At 41.4% G+C, this 17215-nt stretch overlaps 1 protein-coding gene across 10 annotated transcripts in view; it reads left to right on the forward strand.

Moving 5' to 3' along the window:
* FGGY (FGGY carbohydrate kinase domain containing) overlaps positions 1 to 10151 on the forward strand; it is a 390193-nt gene extending 380042 nt beyond the window's left edge. For all 10 annotated transcript variants that reach the window (XM_028513518.2, XM_036026185.1, XM_036026179.1 and 7 more), the window contains 2 exons: positions 5196 to 5257; positions 9922 to 10151. In XM_028513518.2, the coding sequence (XP_028369319.1) occupies positions 5196 to 5257; positions 9922 to 10003 (144 nt within the window). In that variant the 3' untranslated portion in view covers positions 10004 to 10151. The remainder of the gene's footprint in view (positions 1 to 5195; positions 5258 to 9921) is intronic.
* The last annotated feature ends 7064 nt before the right edge of the window (positions 10152 to 17215 follow it).

Here is a 17215-nt window from a genome sequence, read left to right on the forward strand (position 1 = left end):
CACTGGCTGAAATGATCCTACATTGTCCCTGTTGTGAAAGTCACCACGCCTTCATTTAGCCACTGAACCATCATGAACCAAGCACCTGTACTGTGAGGACGTATCAGCCTGAGACCTACAGTGACCTAATTCCTCCCTTCAGGGAGCTCACAGTATACCTTCCACAGTGCCAGGTCCTTGCTATTCCCTGTAGGTCGTGTCTCTGGACACTTGCCAAACTTGTGGTGCCCTTTGGTACCTAAGTCTAGACTTCCCAATAGTCTTCTTAAAAGTCTTAAGGCCGTTGTTCCCCTTCCCCTGGGGAGGAGAGAAGGTACCAGGTCTTCCAATCCCCACGTTAGTGTGCCTGCCACTTACGCAGTCCTCATCTTCTCCAAGGGTGCTGAGGAGCCCTTCTTTTTTGTAACCTAATTTCTGTGGGTAACTCATCCCAGTGTAGCCTAAGACCCTTTGGTAGCTCCCAAACCAGGCCATATGCATGAGAACTGGGTGTTTCCTGCGCCCACAAAGGCCTGGTGATCACCAACCTTGCTCCCAGAGAAGTGGTGAGCAGTGTGTGCAGACTGGGAGCTCGGCCTTGACCCACAGGGAAGGGTCAGAACCCATCAATGGCTCCTTTCATGGCCATGGCACAGGGCCCCTATTTTTTCCCTACAGAAACCCTTCACTTGCTTTCAGAAGTAACGATCAAATGTGAACTTTCATGGTTTATTTATAGCTCTGCCTTAGAGAGAGAAAGAAAAGAAGTGATTAAAATGCGATTTTACAAAATATTTTGTTTTTTAAAAAGCTTTCATTGTGTGGGCAAAAAGGAAAGAGAAAAGTCACTGCATTCATTGTGCTGTCTAGACTCTCAAACAAAGAGGGTAGCGTGCTGCAAATTAAGATTGTCCGGCTCCTGCTGCTGACAAAAAGTATGAAATTTGAGGCCAACTTCAAATAGACCCTTTTGAACAGAAATATACTGAGGGGGAGGGGTGACTATATTTAGCACGTGTCAGCATTTCCATAATAAATCCGTATTGTTATGCTGTGGTAATTTCCAGATTTATTGCAGCCAGTGGGTTCATGAGGTTTTGGTTTTATGTTAATTATTTGGAGAAATTAGAAAACTCAGCAGTGCTATTTCTGATGACAGCACTGATTCTCTGGGCATTCTCCTTATTGTGTCAAATACCCGTAATGAGCCCTGCCTCACAGAAGAGAGGAGAGTGAGCACGAGTCATCTTGACTGCCTGCAAGCATAACTTTTTTTTGAATGTAGTATATTTTTATTTCCCTTAAAACTGTCAAACCAATATAGGCCACTGTAGAAAACGTAGAAAACACACACACCAAAAAAAAAAGAGAGAGAGAAAAAAATTACCCAAATTACCCATGCTCTTGAACCTGTTAACATTTTAATACATGTTGGTCCAGTGTTTATTGTGCATGCATATAAACAAACACAGTTCTTGAGATAAACTTGAGAGACAACTGTGTTTTTTTTGCTCCCACTGCCCTTTTACATTTTTGCAGCTATTTTTTCTCCGCCTTGGTTAAAAATTCTAGTGGTTCCACTGCTTTCTTGGATATATACAAAATCACTTAGATAATACAAGTTTTATGATCCCTTAAGTTGTAAGACATAGCCAAAATTCAAAAATTAGAATATCAAGGAACATATAATAATCATCACTTCAATTTTCACGTAAAGATGAGACATCTCTCCACTCCCCCAGCTGGGTCTGCTGCAAATGAGAGAAGGTGGCTGTGCTCGGTCTTCTTTCTTCCTCATTCACTTTCTCTCCAGCGTGTTACCTTTCCTCATTCCTCTGAGGTGGCTGGAGGGTGTCAGGAAAGAGAGGCGGGGGTGTAGGAAAGTTCTTCTTTAATCATCTTTGTCATAAATGGGCTTCATGCTCTCTTAGCCTAATAGGTGTTTATAGGCTCCATCATAGATTTTCCAGGAGGACCTCCACTTCTGGAAACCAGTATCTTGTCCTTGTTAATGCCTCTCTCTTCTGGTAGAAGGCTTACTCTTCTCTTGATCCTCTGGGAGTCCAGTAGTTTTTCTCAAGCTTCTTTGTGCAGACTCACTCTGTGCCTCATTAGGTGTCCATATCAGACAGTATCTGAGACAACCCATGATAGCTCTCTCACATATGGGCCAGGGTAGGGTCTGTGGGAAACAGTCATGCCTTTTGGAATCTGACAGACTCTGGCAGTGCTGGCTGACCCCAGTGCAACTGTCCCTTCATTTCTACACTGAAACACCAACCAGCCTTCTCTTCCAGACAGAAGTCACACTCAGTCCACTGCACCCCACAGCCTTAGGGACCCACCAAGTTCCCTGCTGGTCTCCGGGAAGCTCTGCTTCTCTTGACTTATGAGGAGGGAGACTTCTCTCAGCCCTCCCCTAGAAGGAGGCCTGATGCGCAATAAACCAACAGCTGTCTCCTAAAAATCTAGCTCTTTTTCTGACTTTCCATGTGGATGAAAGGTTTAAGAGTTGATTCATGGGTCCTCAACCACTCCTTTTTCAAAATCTTCAGGGTGGGCTTTTCCCAGCTCACTTTGGTGTCTTATGTCTGTCATTCTTAGATCTCAGCCAAAACTTCTATTTGAGCATTCTGTCACATGTATGATCCTTAAGTTCATTTATTGTGTACTTTCCCCGAATGTGTACCCTATACAAGATGCTGAGTTTAGCAATTGAAATAACTGTGACAGTTCCTGTCTTATAGTAGCTCACAGTGTAACTGGGGAGACTGATGTGCTAACCAAAAATTTCAGAGCCATGTCTTGATGGCTGGGAGCACAAGTTGCTATGGGAGCAGAAACCTCAACCTAGGAGGGAGGCAGGTAGCAGGATGAGTCAGAAAAATATCTCCGTGGAGTAGATAGCTGAGCTAAGTTCGATGCTCAGATCTGTGCTTTTTTGAGAAGCAAAATAACCTCTTTTAAAACCTTTTGAAATCTGTTGTGGGTGTTTCTCAAAAACAGGCAGAGGTGATGTGAAGAAAGGAAGAATGAATTCCAGGTCTGCCTGTTCCACACATCAGTTGAGTGGGGACCTTCTGTAATACAAATTTCCTGGGTCCCACCCATGAGAGCAATTCTGGAATGTTGTCTCAAGCCTGAGGCATAAGCTTGACCAAGAGGAATATTCCCTGAGGGACCTTTGGAGAGTTAGGGGAGGGAAAAGAGGGAGATCCTCCCTAGATCACAGCAGAGAAGGATTCTAAAAGGATGAAGCAAGGGCAAGACAGGCGAGTAAGTAGGGAAGTTGGCCATTGGCATTGCAGAGGACATCTTAGCAAGACGGGGTTTACTTGAAGGGAGTCAGGATTTAGTCTATGAAGGAAAATGTTCTTACACATGTTGGTGTGAGCAGAGCCCTTCAAATAGCCTTGGTAAGTGCAATGCCAGTGATCTTACTCAGGCATATGTGACTGTTTGCACCCTCACAAAGTGACCCTGGACAGCCCTTTTTTAGTTTTGTCCTTTCTCCATGATTTTGTTTTCAATAATTTTTTGATAATTTGTAAAGTTCCCTCCTTACTTAGGGCTGCCATTTCCTTTCTGCTGTCCATGTGTTCACTGCTCTGAGCATTCCTCATCTCCCCCACTCAGCACTTTTAAATCCACTGAGGGCAGATAGCTACTTCAGGTTCTTGGCATCCTTGGGGAAGGGTTGGTTGAGCATCCCGCACAAGTGGAGATCTGTGTAAGTGATTAGCAGATGAAGTTTTCACCTTGAGTAACTATTAAAAGGAAGTTTATCTGCTTTCAACATAGACTTATCACACTCTATTTTGATCATGGTAAATGTCTTTCATTCTATGATGAGCTTCTTGATGAAAGGACCCATCTCTGTATTCTGTGTATACATATTGAGTGCTGTGCTTGGCCCAACGAAGGGGCTCGATATGTTTCATGAATATTCTAGGTGCTGAGATTAAGAAGCAAACAGAAAAGCCCTGGCCTCATGTAGCTTATATTCTGGTTAGGGTGAGGACTGGAGAAGGCAGATAAGGTACACATGAACCACTAAATACATGGCATGTCAGAAGGGAATTAATGATAAATAATAAATGTGTTAGTGTGTGTGTCTGTGTGTGTAAGTGTAAAAATCACAGGCAAGGATGGTCAGGGGCCACTTGGATGTGTTTAGAAGATGCCCAGGGTCCCTCACATTCTGTGCGGTAATCAGCTTTTTACATCCCCCCACATGCTGCTAGCATGTAAGTTTTCCTAGGACAAAGAGCATATTTTATGCAAGTCTGTGTCCCCAGCACAGTGTCTGGTGCATAGTGAGTAATTAATAAATATATGAAATAAGAAGTTGTGCATATGTGACCTCAGAATGACTACATTCTTAACAATAAGATTTCAGTAGCCGTCCCTAAGACAGGGCCTATTCTGAGGACCTTTGTCATGCTATTACTTGTAATCTCCCCAGTCAAGTCTGCTGGACTCCAAAGTGTGGGTTCACTCCATTCTCCTTAACCTTCCCATAGCTTTAACAGCATTGGGAGCCTGCCCACAGAAACCTAACCATTTCAGTTGCATAATGGAGCCAACACAATCTGTGGTTGATCTTGATGCTCTACATGCCAGACCATGTCCACCCAGACGCTGCAACTTACTGTCTGCCTGATTGCTCCACTGTAAAGACAAGAATGTCCTAAAGTCACATTCTGGAACTCAAGTCAACATTTCCTACCCAGAGGTCCTGTGTCTGTACCCCCAATTTCAGACTGCTGGGGGGAAAAACAAAGGTGAAATGAAGAGGCCTAAATATTGTATCCTATAGTGCAGGTGCAAAGTGAGTTCCATTCAGTTATTGTTATCTTAAGTAGACAAGGTGCTCAGTGGCTGATTCTGTTGCCTTCTTAAGCACAGGTGTCCAGGCAATGAGAAGGGGAAATAATTCTCTCCCACCATTCCCTGAGAGTGATCACAAAAGCTTCACCTTCTGGGCTGTTTGTGCCCCGGAGGCCTCAACACACAACCATTTATTAAGCCCAGGCTTTGTGCCCATAGATATAACTTTCAGTGTTGGTTGGGGCTTTATTCCCATTACCAGAGAAAATAAGTTGGAAAAAATGGACCAACTCAATATCTTAATGGGAAATGAATACTAATTAGAATCTCTTGCCTGGGACAAGCCTCACTTTTGTTTAGCTTTCCAACTCTGTTCTTTTTTGCAGGAGGCCATGGCAAGAATGAGCAAAGTTGGGAAAGTTGTGCTTCCCAGACTTCAGGATAAAAGGTAAGTTTATATTTTTTATACTTGCAGTACTAAGGAATGAAAGCATATAAACACAGGCAGCTCTAAGAGCTGGAATAAACCTTGGAGGTCAACTAATCCAGTCCTTTCATTTAATAGTTGATAAAACCAAGTCCCAGAGAGGTAAAGTCACTTTCAGTTACCTTTGATCACAAAGCTAGTTAGGGCCAGACCTGGGGGTCAAATACAGACTTCTGAACACTCAGACCAATGTTCTTTTGCCTGGGTCATTAGCAGCATATCTGGTCTCTGTTCTAAAATATGAATCTCTTGTGTCTTCCATCAAAGGACATAGAAGCATCTGTCCATTCTTTCACCTTTTGCATCACTTGGGATTGAGGGCTACATCATGACCTTGAATGGTATTTTAACCCCAAGTCACAAATCACTAATTTATTGAGCTCCTACTATATTCAAGGTATCATGCTTAAATTTAGAGAGAAATAAGATACAATATTATTTGTGCACAAAGATCATTTCAGAACAAAGGGAGTTCTACGCAGCAGTCCAAGGAATTAAGGAATGTGACCCTGCGGGGGTGAGAGGAGGTTAAGTCTAACTTACTTTAAATGCCTTAAAAAAATTACCAGATAGGACAAGCAGAAGGAATAATATGCAAAGTTATAAAGGTGAGAGCAGAACAGTATGTCAGGTAACCATAAACAACTCATAATTCCGAAATGCAAAATATGTGAGGAAGTAGGCAGGCTCACCTCACGGGCAATTTTGAGGCCATGTTGAAGATATCAGACTTCATCCTGCAGTCAGAATGGAGATACTGAATTTTCAGCAGTGGTCAGACCAGATCAGATGCAGATTTTAGGAAGATTCCTCTTAGAGGATGAATCAAAGGACCTAGGGATGGAAGCAGAGATCAGATGGAAGGCTTTGTCAAAAATGCAGGTGAGAGATGAAAAAGATCTACTAAGTCATGGGTAGTCAGTTTAAAGATGAAGGGACAGTTGTGCAAGGGGCCTTTTATAATATTTGAAAAGTATTTGAGGTTGAGACTTAAGAGCAAAATTTACCTTGTGTGATGGACGGGCAAAGCTGCCGACTCCACCAAAGCACAGTTGGCATTCCACACAGTTGGAAATATCCATGGACAAAGTAATCTAATTTGTGTTTATTTTCTTAAAGAAGGTCTCCAAATGAAGTTGGGCGGTTAGCCCTCCAAATAAAACCCCTCTCTAAATACAGGGCTGAGAGGACCTAATGCTGGGGAGCACAACTCAGGAACAGTGAGAGATCTGAGATCCCATATAGGGGGAGCCATGGGCTAGCTGCATCCCTCTTTTGTTGAAATTAGAAACAGATTATTCTTCCCCACGTCTTCTCTGACCCTCCTAAGACTTTTGAGGGAAGTCTGTTTTTAAGTTCTTGCAATAAATCCACGTGCTCCTTTTGCAAAGAATCCTTTGCTTCTTGCAGTCTGCTGGAAAACTACCTTTGTGGGGGAGGCTCACACAGTGCTCTAGCACCATCTGCAGGCTGCCTGAAAATTTGCAAGTAGAAAGTGAGCCAGTTTCCCTATGAATGACTCTCACATCTCCACCTTGTCTCAAATCACATTGTTATCTGTAAGGAACATGTACTTAGGTCTGTACCACACAAAATCAACTGATTGAGTGTGGGGAGAATTCACTTCATTTTAAAAGTCAGGATCCCAGAAAGCATAATCTAGTAACTATGGTTCAATATACCTTTTAAGATGATCCCAGATCTCATCCAAATTTATCTGTGATCTTAGAGCACTTTATTAAAAGTGCCCTAGAAATTTTTGTTCATCCAAAGGCATTATCAACAGAGTAAAAAAGCATCCCACAGAATGAGAAAATGTTTGCATATCATATATCTGTTAAGGGATTAATATCCAGAATATTTAGAGGACTTTTGAAACACAACAACAAAAACAAAGAACTTAAATAAAAAGTGGCAAAGGACTTGAATAGACATTTTTCCAAAGAATATATGCAAATGGATTATGAATATATGAAAAAATGCTCAATATGTCTAGTCATTCAGGAAAAGCAAATCAAAAGTATAATGAGAAATCACCTCATACTCATTATGATGGGAACTATCAAAATATGTATATATATACACCAAGTGTTGACAAGAATTTGGGGCAATTGGAACCCTTCACACCATTGGTATATATGAAAATGGTGCAGCCACTGTGGAAAATAGTATGGTGGTTCCTCAAAAATTAAAAATAGAATTACCACTTGACTTGGGGTAGTGAACACACAATACAGTGTACAGATGATGTGTTGTAGAATTGTGCACCTGAAACCTGTATGATTTTGTTAACCAGTGTCACCCCAATAAACTCAATAAAAAGGGAAAAAATAGAATTATTATATAGTCCAGAAATTGCACTCCTGGGTATATACCCCAAAGAACTGAAAGCAGGGGTTCAAAGAGATGAACCATGTTCATACCAGCATAATTCACAGTTGCTAAAATAGAAAAATAATTCAAGTGTCCATCAATAGATGGATGGTAAACAAAATATGGCATTCATTCTTACAAAGGAAGAATAGTCTGACATATGCCGCAACATGGATGAACCTCGAGGACATTATTTTAAATGAGTAAGCCCATCACAAAAAGGCAAATACTGTATGATTCCACTTATTTGAGATAATTAGAGTAGTCAAAATTATAGAGACAGAAAGTAGAATGTGGTTGCCAGAGGCTTAAACCAGTTGTCAAGCAGGAGGGCGAGCAGGAAGGTAGGGAGTTATTGTCTAATGGGATGGGGCTTCAGTTTCAAAAATGAGAAGACTTCTGTGGACAAATGGTGGTGATGGTTGTACAATAAATAATGTGAATGTTCTTAATGCCACTACACTGTATACTTTAAAAAAATGGTGAAAGTGGCAAATTTCATGTTCTGTGTATTTTACCAAAGTAAAACAATTAAATAAAAAGCACGGGGAAAAAATGTGGTTTGGACCTTTGCTTTCTGTGTATAAAAAAGGAGAAACATCCATCTCTTGGTATTCTAGGATAATAAAAGTATGTAAGACATTAGTTCACATTTGTTAGTTCATGGAGTATATTGTGTTGATTTTCTTGCTCAAAACTTTTGTCACTCTCTTACATCAGGAAAACTGAGGCTCAGACAATTTTTTAAAGTTGCTCCAATTCATCCAGCTTTCTGTGCCCACAAAGCCCGTGTTTTTCCCGCTGTACAAAAGAACGAGGCCAACAAAGTTGCTGCAAAGTTGTCAGTATTAAAATTGGATGTCTTCAAGTACATGAGAAGCTCCCTTCTTGCAGTTTCAAGATCCCAAGTTAGGAAGTCCATCTCATAGAATGAAAGACTTGCTTAGCATTAAATTGTCACAGAGTGTCACAAAAAGGAGAAAATTGCTATTCCTAAAATCATTCTATAATTTATAAGTTGGGAGACTCACAGAGTGGGTTTTAGTAAAACCCATTTATATCTAGATTAATAATATGGGAATATTAATTTTTAAAAAAGTAGTTACCATAACTAGCACTGATGCCACTTAGAATGAGCCAGGCAGTATTCTAAGTGCTTTTCATAGATTACCTCATTTAATTCACACTACGGCTCTTCAGATAGATCCTATAATTATTCTCATCTACAAATGGGGAAATTTAGGCACAAACAGATTAAGTAACATATCCAAGGTCACACAGCTCTGTGACAGAGCAAGTAATAGAACAAGCTGCGATTTAAACCCAGGCTTTGGAGTCCACCTCCTAAAGCTAGGTTTGGCCCTGTCATAGCACTTGAGTTAACATAATGCTTAAGGCAGAAATGCTTGTGGGGAGGGAACTCCCATTCATCTACTTAGGATGTTTTCAAATAGAAGTTTCAGAGCTGTTCTTACAACCTCTCTCCCCCAATTAACAAGCTTGCACCAAAGTTCTCTCATGAAGACTTCCTTTCGGAGCACCCCAGAATCTACCAAGACGTGCTAACCTGGCTTCACCAACCACTTACCCCATGTCAGCTCCTCCCAAGTGGGAGGAGTGAGGCCATCTGACTCATTGCCAACACCAAGTTCTGAGAGGTTTCCCCTGGAGAGTCAGCTGAAGAGGACAGGGAGGGCCAGGTCTACTATGGGATTGCCTGGAAGGTAGGGCACAGCTACAGGAAAGGCATTAGTCACATTTTCATGGGGTTTTATTCCCAGATAAAGCAGTCTGCAAAGAAAAGGGAGGTGTGGAATCTGCAAAGGGTGATTAAAATATTTATTCTTGTCCCCGGTAAGGCTGTGGTTTTAAACCAGTTGTCAAATCTGGGGCTAGTCATATATGAAATACTTGTTGAAGCTGAAAATGTGAAAGGTCCTGAGACCTTCAGCACATTACAGAAGCTGTGAAGTCAGACCTAAGTTTGAATTCCAGCCCTGCCAATTTTTATTTCTATTACTTTAGATATGCCTTTCTGAGCAAATGTCCTTACTTGTAAAATCAAGATAATACTCTATGTAGGTCAGAGATACTAGAGGTAATAATGTTCATTGCTCAGGAAGCTGTAAGCATTAAAAAAAAATGGGGGGTGTCTGCAAAACCATAACAGATATAGTAGCATTCTAAATGTAAGGGGAACCTGTGTAACAGTTTGTCTGAGATCACTTAACATACTCGTTTGTTTCCCACAGGTATTATGACAAGAAGTATCAAGTATTCCTGAAGCTGGTTGAACACCAGAAGGAGTATGCAGCAATCATGAAAGGGGACTGAACAGAGCTTGCCAGTGCCGGTGGCAGAGGGTTTTCTGGCGTTGCACTGTGGACCTCTGTCATTTCATCTTATATTCAGAACCTTTAGGTATCATTTCATGGTTCTGTATTGTCTTTTAATAAAGAAAACCAAGACATATGCAACCAGACTAGAGACTTCCATTTCAGAGTCCCTCCATTATGTACTTGGCAGTCTCCATGGGCACCATCATGGAGGTGGGAGTTTCATGTGGGCTCAAAGGATCTCCTGTGGAATGAGACCTAGGGGAGGGTCCAGGGGAAACTTGTGCTTGTTAATCAATTCAATGTCAGCCATTAAATGAAAGACTTCCATTGCTTTAGGTAGGACATCTAATGTTTAATCTGTAGGTGGCTAAAAGCTGCTGTTTACTTTTTTTGGAAATAATTTCAAACTTACAGAAGAGTTGCAAAAATAAGAATTATACAAGGAACAGCCAATTACCTAACTTGTACGTTTTAACATTTACCTCACTTGCTTTATCGTCTGTATGTTCTCTCTCTATACACACACGTGTGTGCATGTGCACATTTTTTATGAGTCATTTGAGAGTAAATTTTAGTAGATTTCACTTTTATATAGCACTTTTATTTAATCTGCCATTCATCTTCCAGTTTTGTCAGTAACTCAATATTGTCCTTTCTGGCACTTTTTCCCTCTTGTACAGGATCCAGTCTAGAATCAGATATTGCATGGAATTGCAAAATCGTCATCTTGCAATCATGTTGAAGATAGGTACAGGCAGGAATCGTCAATGGATCCAGGAGGGAATTTTGATGAGTAACAGGGTGTATGCATGTTCTTTAAGTATCTTCTCACAGATTGTTTATTAGTTATAAGAGGGAAAAGAATGTTAACTATACAGGGAAGAAACAGGACAACATCTTGATTAGGTGATCAAAATTAACTTCAGCTGGGAGGATGAACATCACGTGCTTCCAGATGTGATGGCCTGAGTAGGACACAGCATTGCTCCGGCTGGGGGTGTAGAGCCTGAATCTAATCATGAGGAAACATCAGACAAACCCAAAGTGGGCAGCATTCTGTTTTTTTAATGAACTCTATTCAACGATGTCTATGCTGTAAAGACAAAGAAAGGTTATGGAAAGTTTCCAGATTAAAGGAAACTAAAGAAACAGGATGGCTAAAAGCTTTTGTTGTAGGAAAACCATTGCTTTAGCTAATAACACAACACACATATGCATGTGTACATATACACACTCATACACACCATTACAAACCCAAGAGTAAATGCTAATGTTGATTCTAAAGCTGTCATAGCCCAGATGATTTTGGGTAGAAAATATATAGGACACCAGCATAACATAAGTCAGCAGGTAGAAAAGAGAAAACCAATACAACTCAGTCAACAAAAATCTTTTGGAATACTGATTCTGTGTCAGGTATTGAAGTAAGCAGTGGAGTGCAGGGATAAATGAGACATGCCATTGCCCTCAGGGAGCTCCCAGTCTAATGAGAGACGGAAACGATCAAATCGGTGACAGCACATCATAAGTGGTACTGCAGTAAGAGAAGGCAGCTGCTGCTGCAGAACACATCAGGTAGTCAAGAAAAGGAGGCAGCGGTGAAGGTTGACAGATGGGATGAAATTTAACATGGCACAATGGCTGTGAGCCCCGGCTTGGCTTTCTTGACCTGGCTTTGCCTCTCACTAGTAATGTGACTTGGAGAAAAGTCCTAATCTTCTTAAGCCTCAGTTTCCTCATTTTGAAAATGAAGGTAATTACTTTACTTTTATGGGTCATAATGAGGATTAAATGACATAATTCCCATAAAGCACTTATCTCAATTTCCTAGACCTTGCTTATCTTTTTGTAAGGCCTGACATCTAGAAGATACTCAGAATAATAACTGAGTAGGCGGGGACTATCATACCTAGTTGCAAAGGGCAGCTCTATAATGCATTCAATAGTATTCAAAGGATATAAAGATCTTGGGTCTAGGTGTGGTCTCAGATGAAGGTGGTGGGTGTGTGAATCCAATCCAGCCATAGGAGGAAGGCCAGTTCATTCACATAGGCCCCAGTCTGAGCTCAGGCTCAGAATCAGCAGGATTGGGGAGTTGAATTCAGCATGTGAGGAGGAGCCAAGTATAGCAAGATCTAGGCAAGATGTCAGGATGGTCAGACAGGCTTACGCTGCTAAAACTCATGGGCTCTGTCTCAGAACCTGGGGCAGGCCTGGGCCTGCTTGTGCAATGCACGGGTGAACGCAGTCTCTATGCATGGCTAAGAACACAGAGGTATGACCGTGAGTCATTACCAACCATTGCCCAAGTCCTTCCTGTATATTCTATCTCTCCAGTCCTTACGACATCGCTGAGAGGTAGTCAGCATTAACCTCACATTCCAGTTGAGAAAGCTGAGGCTCAGAGAAGATTAACAACTAGCCTGGAATCTCTCAGGTGATAGTAGAGACAGATCTGTCTGGGTTCAAAGCTTTGGGGGTTGCCCCCTTGTATCAGCCGGAGAGGAACTGTGCCCCACCAACTGCTCTTTAGTTACAACCCTGGGTGCTGGTCATTCTCTCAGGCAACTCATATCCTAACAAACCTGACGTAGGGTTCCCATTGCTTTACAGAAGGAAAACACAGAGATAAGGCAAGGAACGTGGAAACCCTAGAAATCCTTTCAGTGGTGAGGAACAGCCTGTAACGAGGGCTGAAAGACTTCAGGCAAGACACTAAACCTCTGGCCCTCAGTCTCCCCCTCTGTCAGTGGGGTGACCCTGCTCCCTGCCTCCTGAGGTTGGTGGTAAGGATTCAGGGAAAGAACTGTGCAAAGCCCTGAACTCAATGCCTTACAGATAATAGGCGCACCACAGATATCGTTTCTACAGTGTTCTCTTTGTGCCACCTGGCTAGAGGGTTAATCCCTAAAAAAATAATTCTGGTTCCTACTATGAAGCCAGTGTTTTAGGAAAATGTAAATGTCTCTATGGATTTCTATAACCATGTGTAGCTCAATAATAAAAATTTTAATGACTCCAATACTCACCTTCTTGCACTGGAAAAGGGTGCTTTATTTAATGCACACATGTAAAGCATAAGTAAATTCAGCTTTTATGAGTAAGAATTATGGTGTGGCCAGAGTGGTTTGTGGGGTTTTTGTTTTGTTTAGTTGCCTCCTGAAAGCTTTCCTTTCAAGTTGAAGCCAGGCTTGCTCAGCCAATCATTTTGCCAAGGAACACATTAGGGTTTTTAGTTTTGGTCAAAAATACTTCCCATATGTGAAGAACATAAACGTGACTTTCTAAAGAGCCTAAGAGAACAAAAGCTGGGGGAGAGAAACGGGGGAGAAAAGACAAGGAGGACAGAATGGTGTGACATGGTACAGAACTGCTGTTGACTACAGGACCCAGAGCCGGGGTGTGCTGGACTCCAAATGAGGCGTCTAGAAGAGACCCCCTCTCATGGGGACACCCAGATTGGCTTGGTCTTTACAGGCAGCACAGTGTATGTTGTTGCCAGTTTCACTGAGGACGGAGGGTTAAAGGGGTGCATGTTCCAAAGGGAGAGTAAGCATGTTGTAGGACACTCCTCAAAACTTCCAGCTTTGAGAAGGTACCGAATTAGCAGGTAAGGGTAACAAATTGGAACATGAAGATCCCAATGTTAACGTGGTCCACTATCTGACAGGCTGGAAAACAGTCATGTTACTCGGGTTACTTATTTATCCTCTGCCACTGGCCTGTGAGCTTTTGTAGGGCACCCACCCTCATAGGACCTGTGTTGTGTGCACCTAAATGGTTCCTGGCACGGATGGATGCTCAATAAATAAAGCACACAAGACATTTTTATGCACAAAGAAGACTGGTAGAACTAAAAATATCTCCAAAATATCTCACTTCCAGGTCATCCTATGATAGGAATTTATGTGCCTTACCTTAAGCAACATATAAAACTTCAAAATGTGACATGGTCATTAAGGATTTAAAAAGTTATGCCTTATACCTAACAACTTGCTTTTAGTTTTTATTATGCGCATGTGCATGCACACACAAATACATAACCACACACCTCATTTTGGGTTGTAGGTCAAGTTTAGAAACCTGTGAATTTTCAGTGTTGTTACAAACTATTTCCTGTATGATCTCTTATGGGAAACTAATTGCTTCATAGTCCAGAAATACCCATTGTTCACTAGGGCTGCAGTACATGTGCTTTCAGAATTCAAGGGCATAGTTACAGATAATTACCATCAAAGGATTTTAAATGAAGGACATTGTCGCTAAACAAGAAACTAATGACTGAGCAGAGCTGTGTAATGTAATTATGTTTAAGATGGGCCTTCTGATGAATTACAGAAGAATCTTTGTGCTGTCTCATGTCTCCATAAATGCACTTAACTGCCATTGACAGTAATAGGAGGGATTCTTGAATATAAAAAGCTTTTTCTTCGTTTCCAATTTCTAGAGGGAGAACTTAAAAAGAAAAAGTACATTTTTAAAAAGGGTGTCTCTCCCAGTACTTCTGAACATTTGACAATTATATGAAATTTGCAAAACAAAAGTAATTTAAATAGAAACAACTGCTAATAACTCACATTTTTTAACCTTATGATTAATTTTCATCTGCACAGAAAATCATTTAAAATTACATAGTAGAATAAATGCTTCTAAAGACCTAATTTTTATTTGCTTATGTCATGCCTGAAATACTGATTAGAAATGTTTCCTTATTAAAATCTAGGGTAAGCCTGGCTCTTTGCTATGTAACTTTAATACATATGAAATGGAAAATGTTTTATTTATTAATCTCTGGTATTAGGCAAAGTCCATAATGATGCCTTCCATTTGAATATTTCTTTACAGTTTCCATGGTGATTGTACATACATTATCTTAGCTGCTCCTCATAATAAATTAATGAGGTTGGCCTGACAAAGGTTGGGATCCCTTTTTACAAATACAAAAACCATGGCTCCAAGAGTTTAAGTAATTGTCCTACAGTCAGTAGCTGAAACATGGAGGCAGGACCACTCTGCTGCTTCTGCCTAAATAAATTCAATTAGCTAATTTGTGTAACAGAGGATGATTCATTAACTTGCTAATTGCTCTCTTCTCCATGGTTCCTTTCTTTAGCAGATGCATAAATATCTAGGAGGCTCCTTGTGATGCTCATTGGTTGATTAGTGTTATTTCTATCAGCAAGCAAAGAATGTAGTAAAGTAAGAAAGCCTCAAGCCATGGAATCCTTGCCTTCAGATCACAGCTTCTCTGCTTACTAATGGACACAGTGCATGAATTCATGCGAGCTAGTTAACCTGTGAGTCTCTGTTCCTTATCTGTAAAGTGGGACAAAAGAAAATCTGCCTCAAGGCTTATGTGAAAAACAAATGGGATGATATTTCAAAGTGCTGGCACAGTGCCTGATGTGAAAGAGAAATACAACAAGTACCAGTTTTTCTCTTCCACCAATCCATTTTTATATTACAGAATTTCTAGAAGCATTGCTTCTAGTCAAGTTGGACAACTTCATATCCAGTGTCTACAGGTGAAACTTCTATGTTCCATCAGCGACAACCAACCATTATTAGGCTGTTACTATTTCAGGTGTGCTGGAATAGTTCCTGTTGATGCCTAAAGGGGCCAGCATCTGTTTGAAGAGAGAGGGGGACGTATGTAGAAAGAGATGTAATAACCAAAGAAATCTTGTGTTAGGTGCCCAGTATGATAATAAGCCAGATGTAAGGCTAATGTACCTGCATTCAGTTGCTAGGTCCTACAAGAGGCCCAGGAATGCCAGTAACAAAGGTCTATCTGGAAAGACTCATCTAGAAATGATGAAAGCTGAAATATGTCTAGCCCTGCCTTTCTCAGCGTTGCTAAACTGCGGCTACTAAAGACTTTCGACTGAAGCTCCATCCCTGAGGTAAGCCAGGCCATATACACCCTGTTCAGACCAGCCTCAACTCTTCCCCAGCCAGTGAGCCTGGATTTCCTCTTTCTGTCATTAGCCTTTAAACACCTGATGCTTGACCTAATCACAGGCTTCTCCCTTAAAATACAAACACATTTGTCCGATCTGGCGTGACATCTTGAAATTGCACAATTATCCGTATGCTAGGCATAAAGAGAAATGTTGAGTCCCTTCACGTGGTTCCTTGCATTATTCCTAAGCCATTTGTCGAAGTCCATGCCTTGCATTACATTTCATGCTACCTGTAATCTTCCTGAGCTCAGGCTTTGTTTACCTACTCTTTTATTTATGAGCTCACTACTCCCTTTAAATTTGACTCTTGAAACTATCTTCCTGGATAGAACCTTGGCTCTTCTTCAGCCATAGGTTTGTTAAATTCTCCTTCCTGCTACTTTGACTTAACAAAACATGTCCTCCATCCCACCCGGCCCCAGAAAGCCCTACCTCAAGTTAAACTGTATGGAAGGCTTGTCTACCTGCACTTGGCAAATAGCAACTAAAGGTATGTGTTTGATTTGTCTTTCAGTTTCCCTCCTAGGGCCAGAATCCTGGCTTGAATTTTAGGCTGATTGGATGGAACCCCAACATTACCTAGTGCTTACCAGTTCTCTCCCCTGGGGCCAAATCCAGTGTCTGTAACCCTCCAGCCACCTGGGCCATGCTTCTGCCCAGACAGACCTCCCAGAGAGAATCCAAGGCACTCAAGCATACTTTCTGGCTAGAAACTCCTGTTGCTATGCAAACTACACTGATGTAAGATCACCACTGAAGATTTTCTCAGAGTGCTGTCTGTTTCTGGGCCCCTGGTGGCTGAGTGGGCTCTTGTGACCAGTTCTTTTAATGCGCTATAAGAATTGATAGGTGTTATTTCTGGACAAAGTCTTTGATTGTCAGCATGAGAATACCCAGAGCTTTCTTTTCTCCTCCATAGCAACCTACAGTGTTCCAGATGGCAATTCTCCCTCAGCCGGGATTCCAGAGTGAAGATGACTCAGAGCAGAGCCCCCAACCAACCCAAAAAGAACATGTAGATTGAGACATACAGTTTTGTTGTGGAAAAAACTGAGGTTTCAAAATTGTTTCCTTCCTCAGCATAGTCTTTCCTATCCTTGTTACTATGCCTTATAACTGATATGCTTCACACTATTAGGGCCACCCTGACCCATATGAGGCTAAGTCTGCCATGATCACAACAGCATGTTCGATCTTGCTCGGGGGAAAGACTTGTAACTAAATTAATACCCTTGGTCCCATCC

Source organism: Phyllostomus discolor, chromosome 5 (genome assembly GCF_004126475.2).
Source record: "Phyllostomus discolor isolate MPI-MPIP mPhyDis1 chromosome 5, mPhyDis1.pri.v3, whole genome shotgun sequence".
Classification (NCBI taxonomy): Eukaryota; Metazoa; Chordata; class Mammalia; order Chiroptera; family Phyllostomidae; genus Phyllostomus; species Phyllostomus discolor.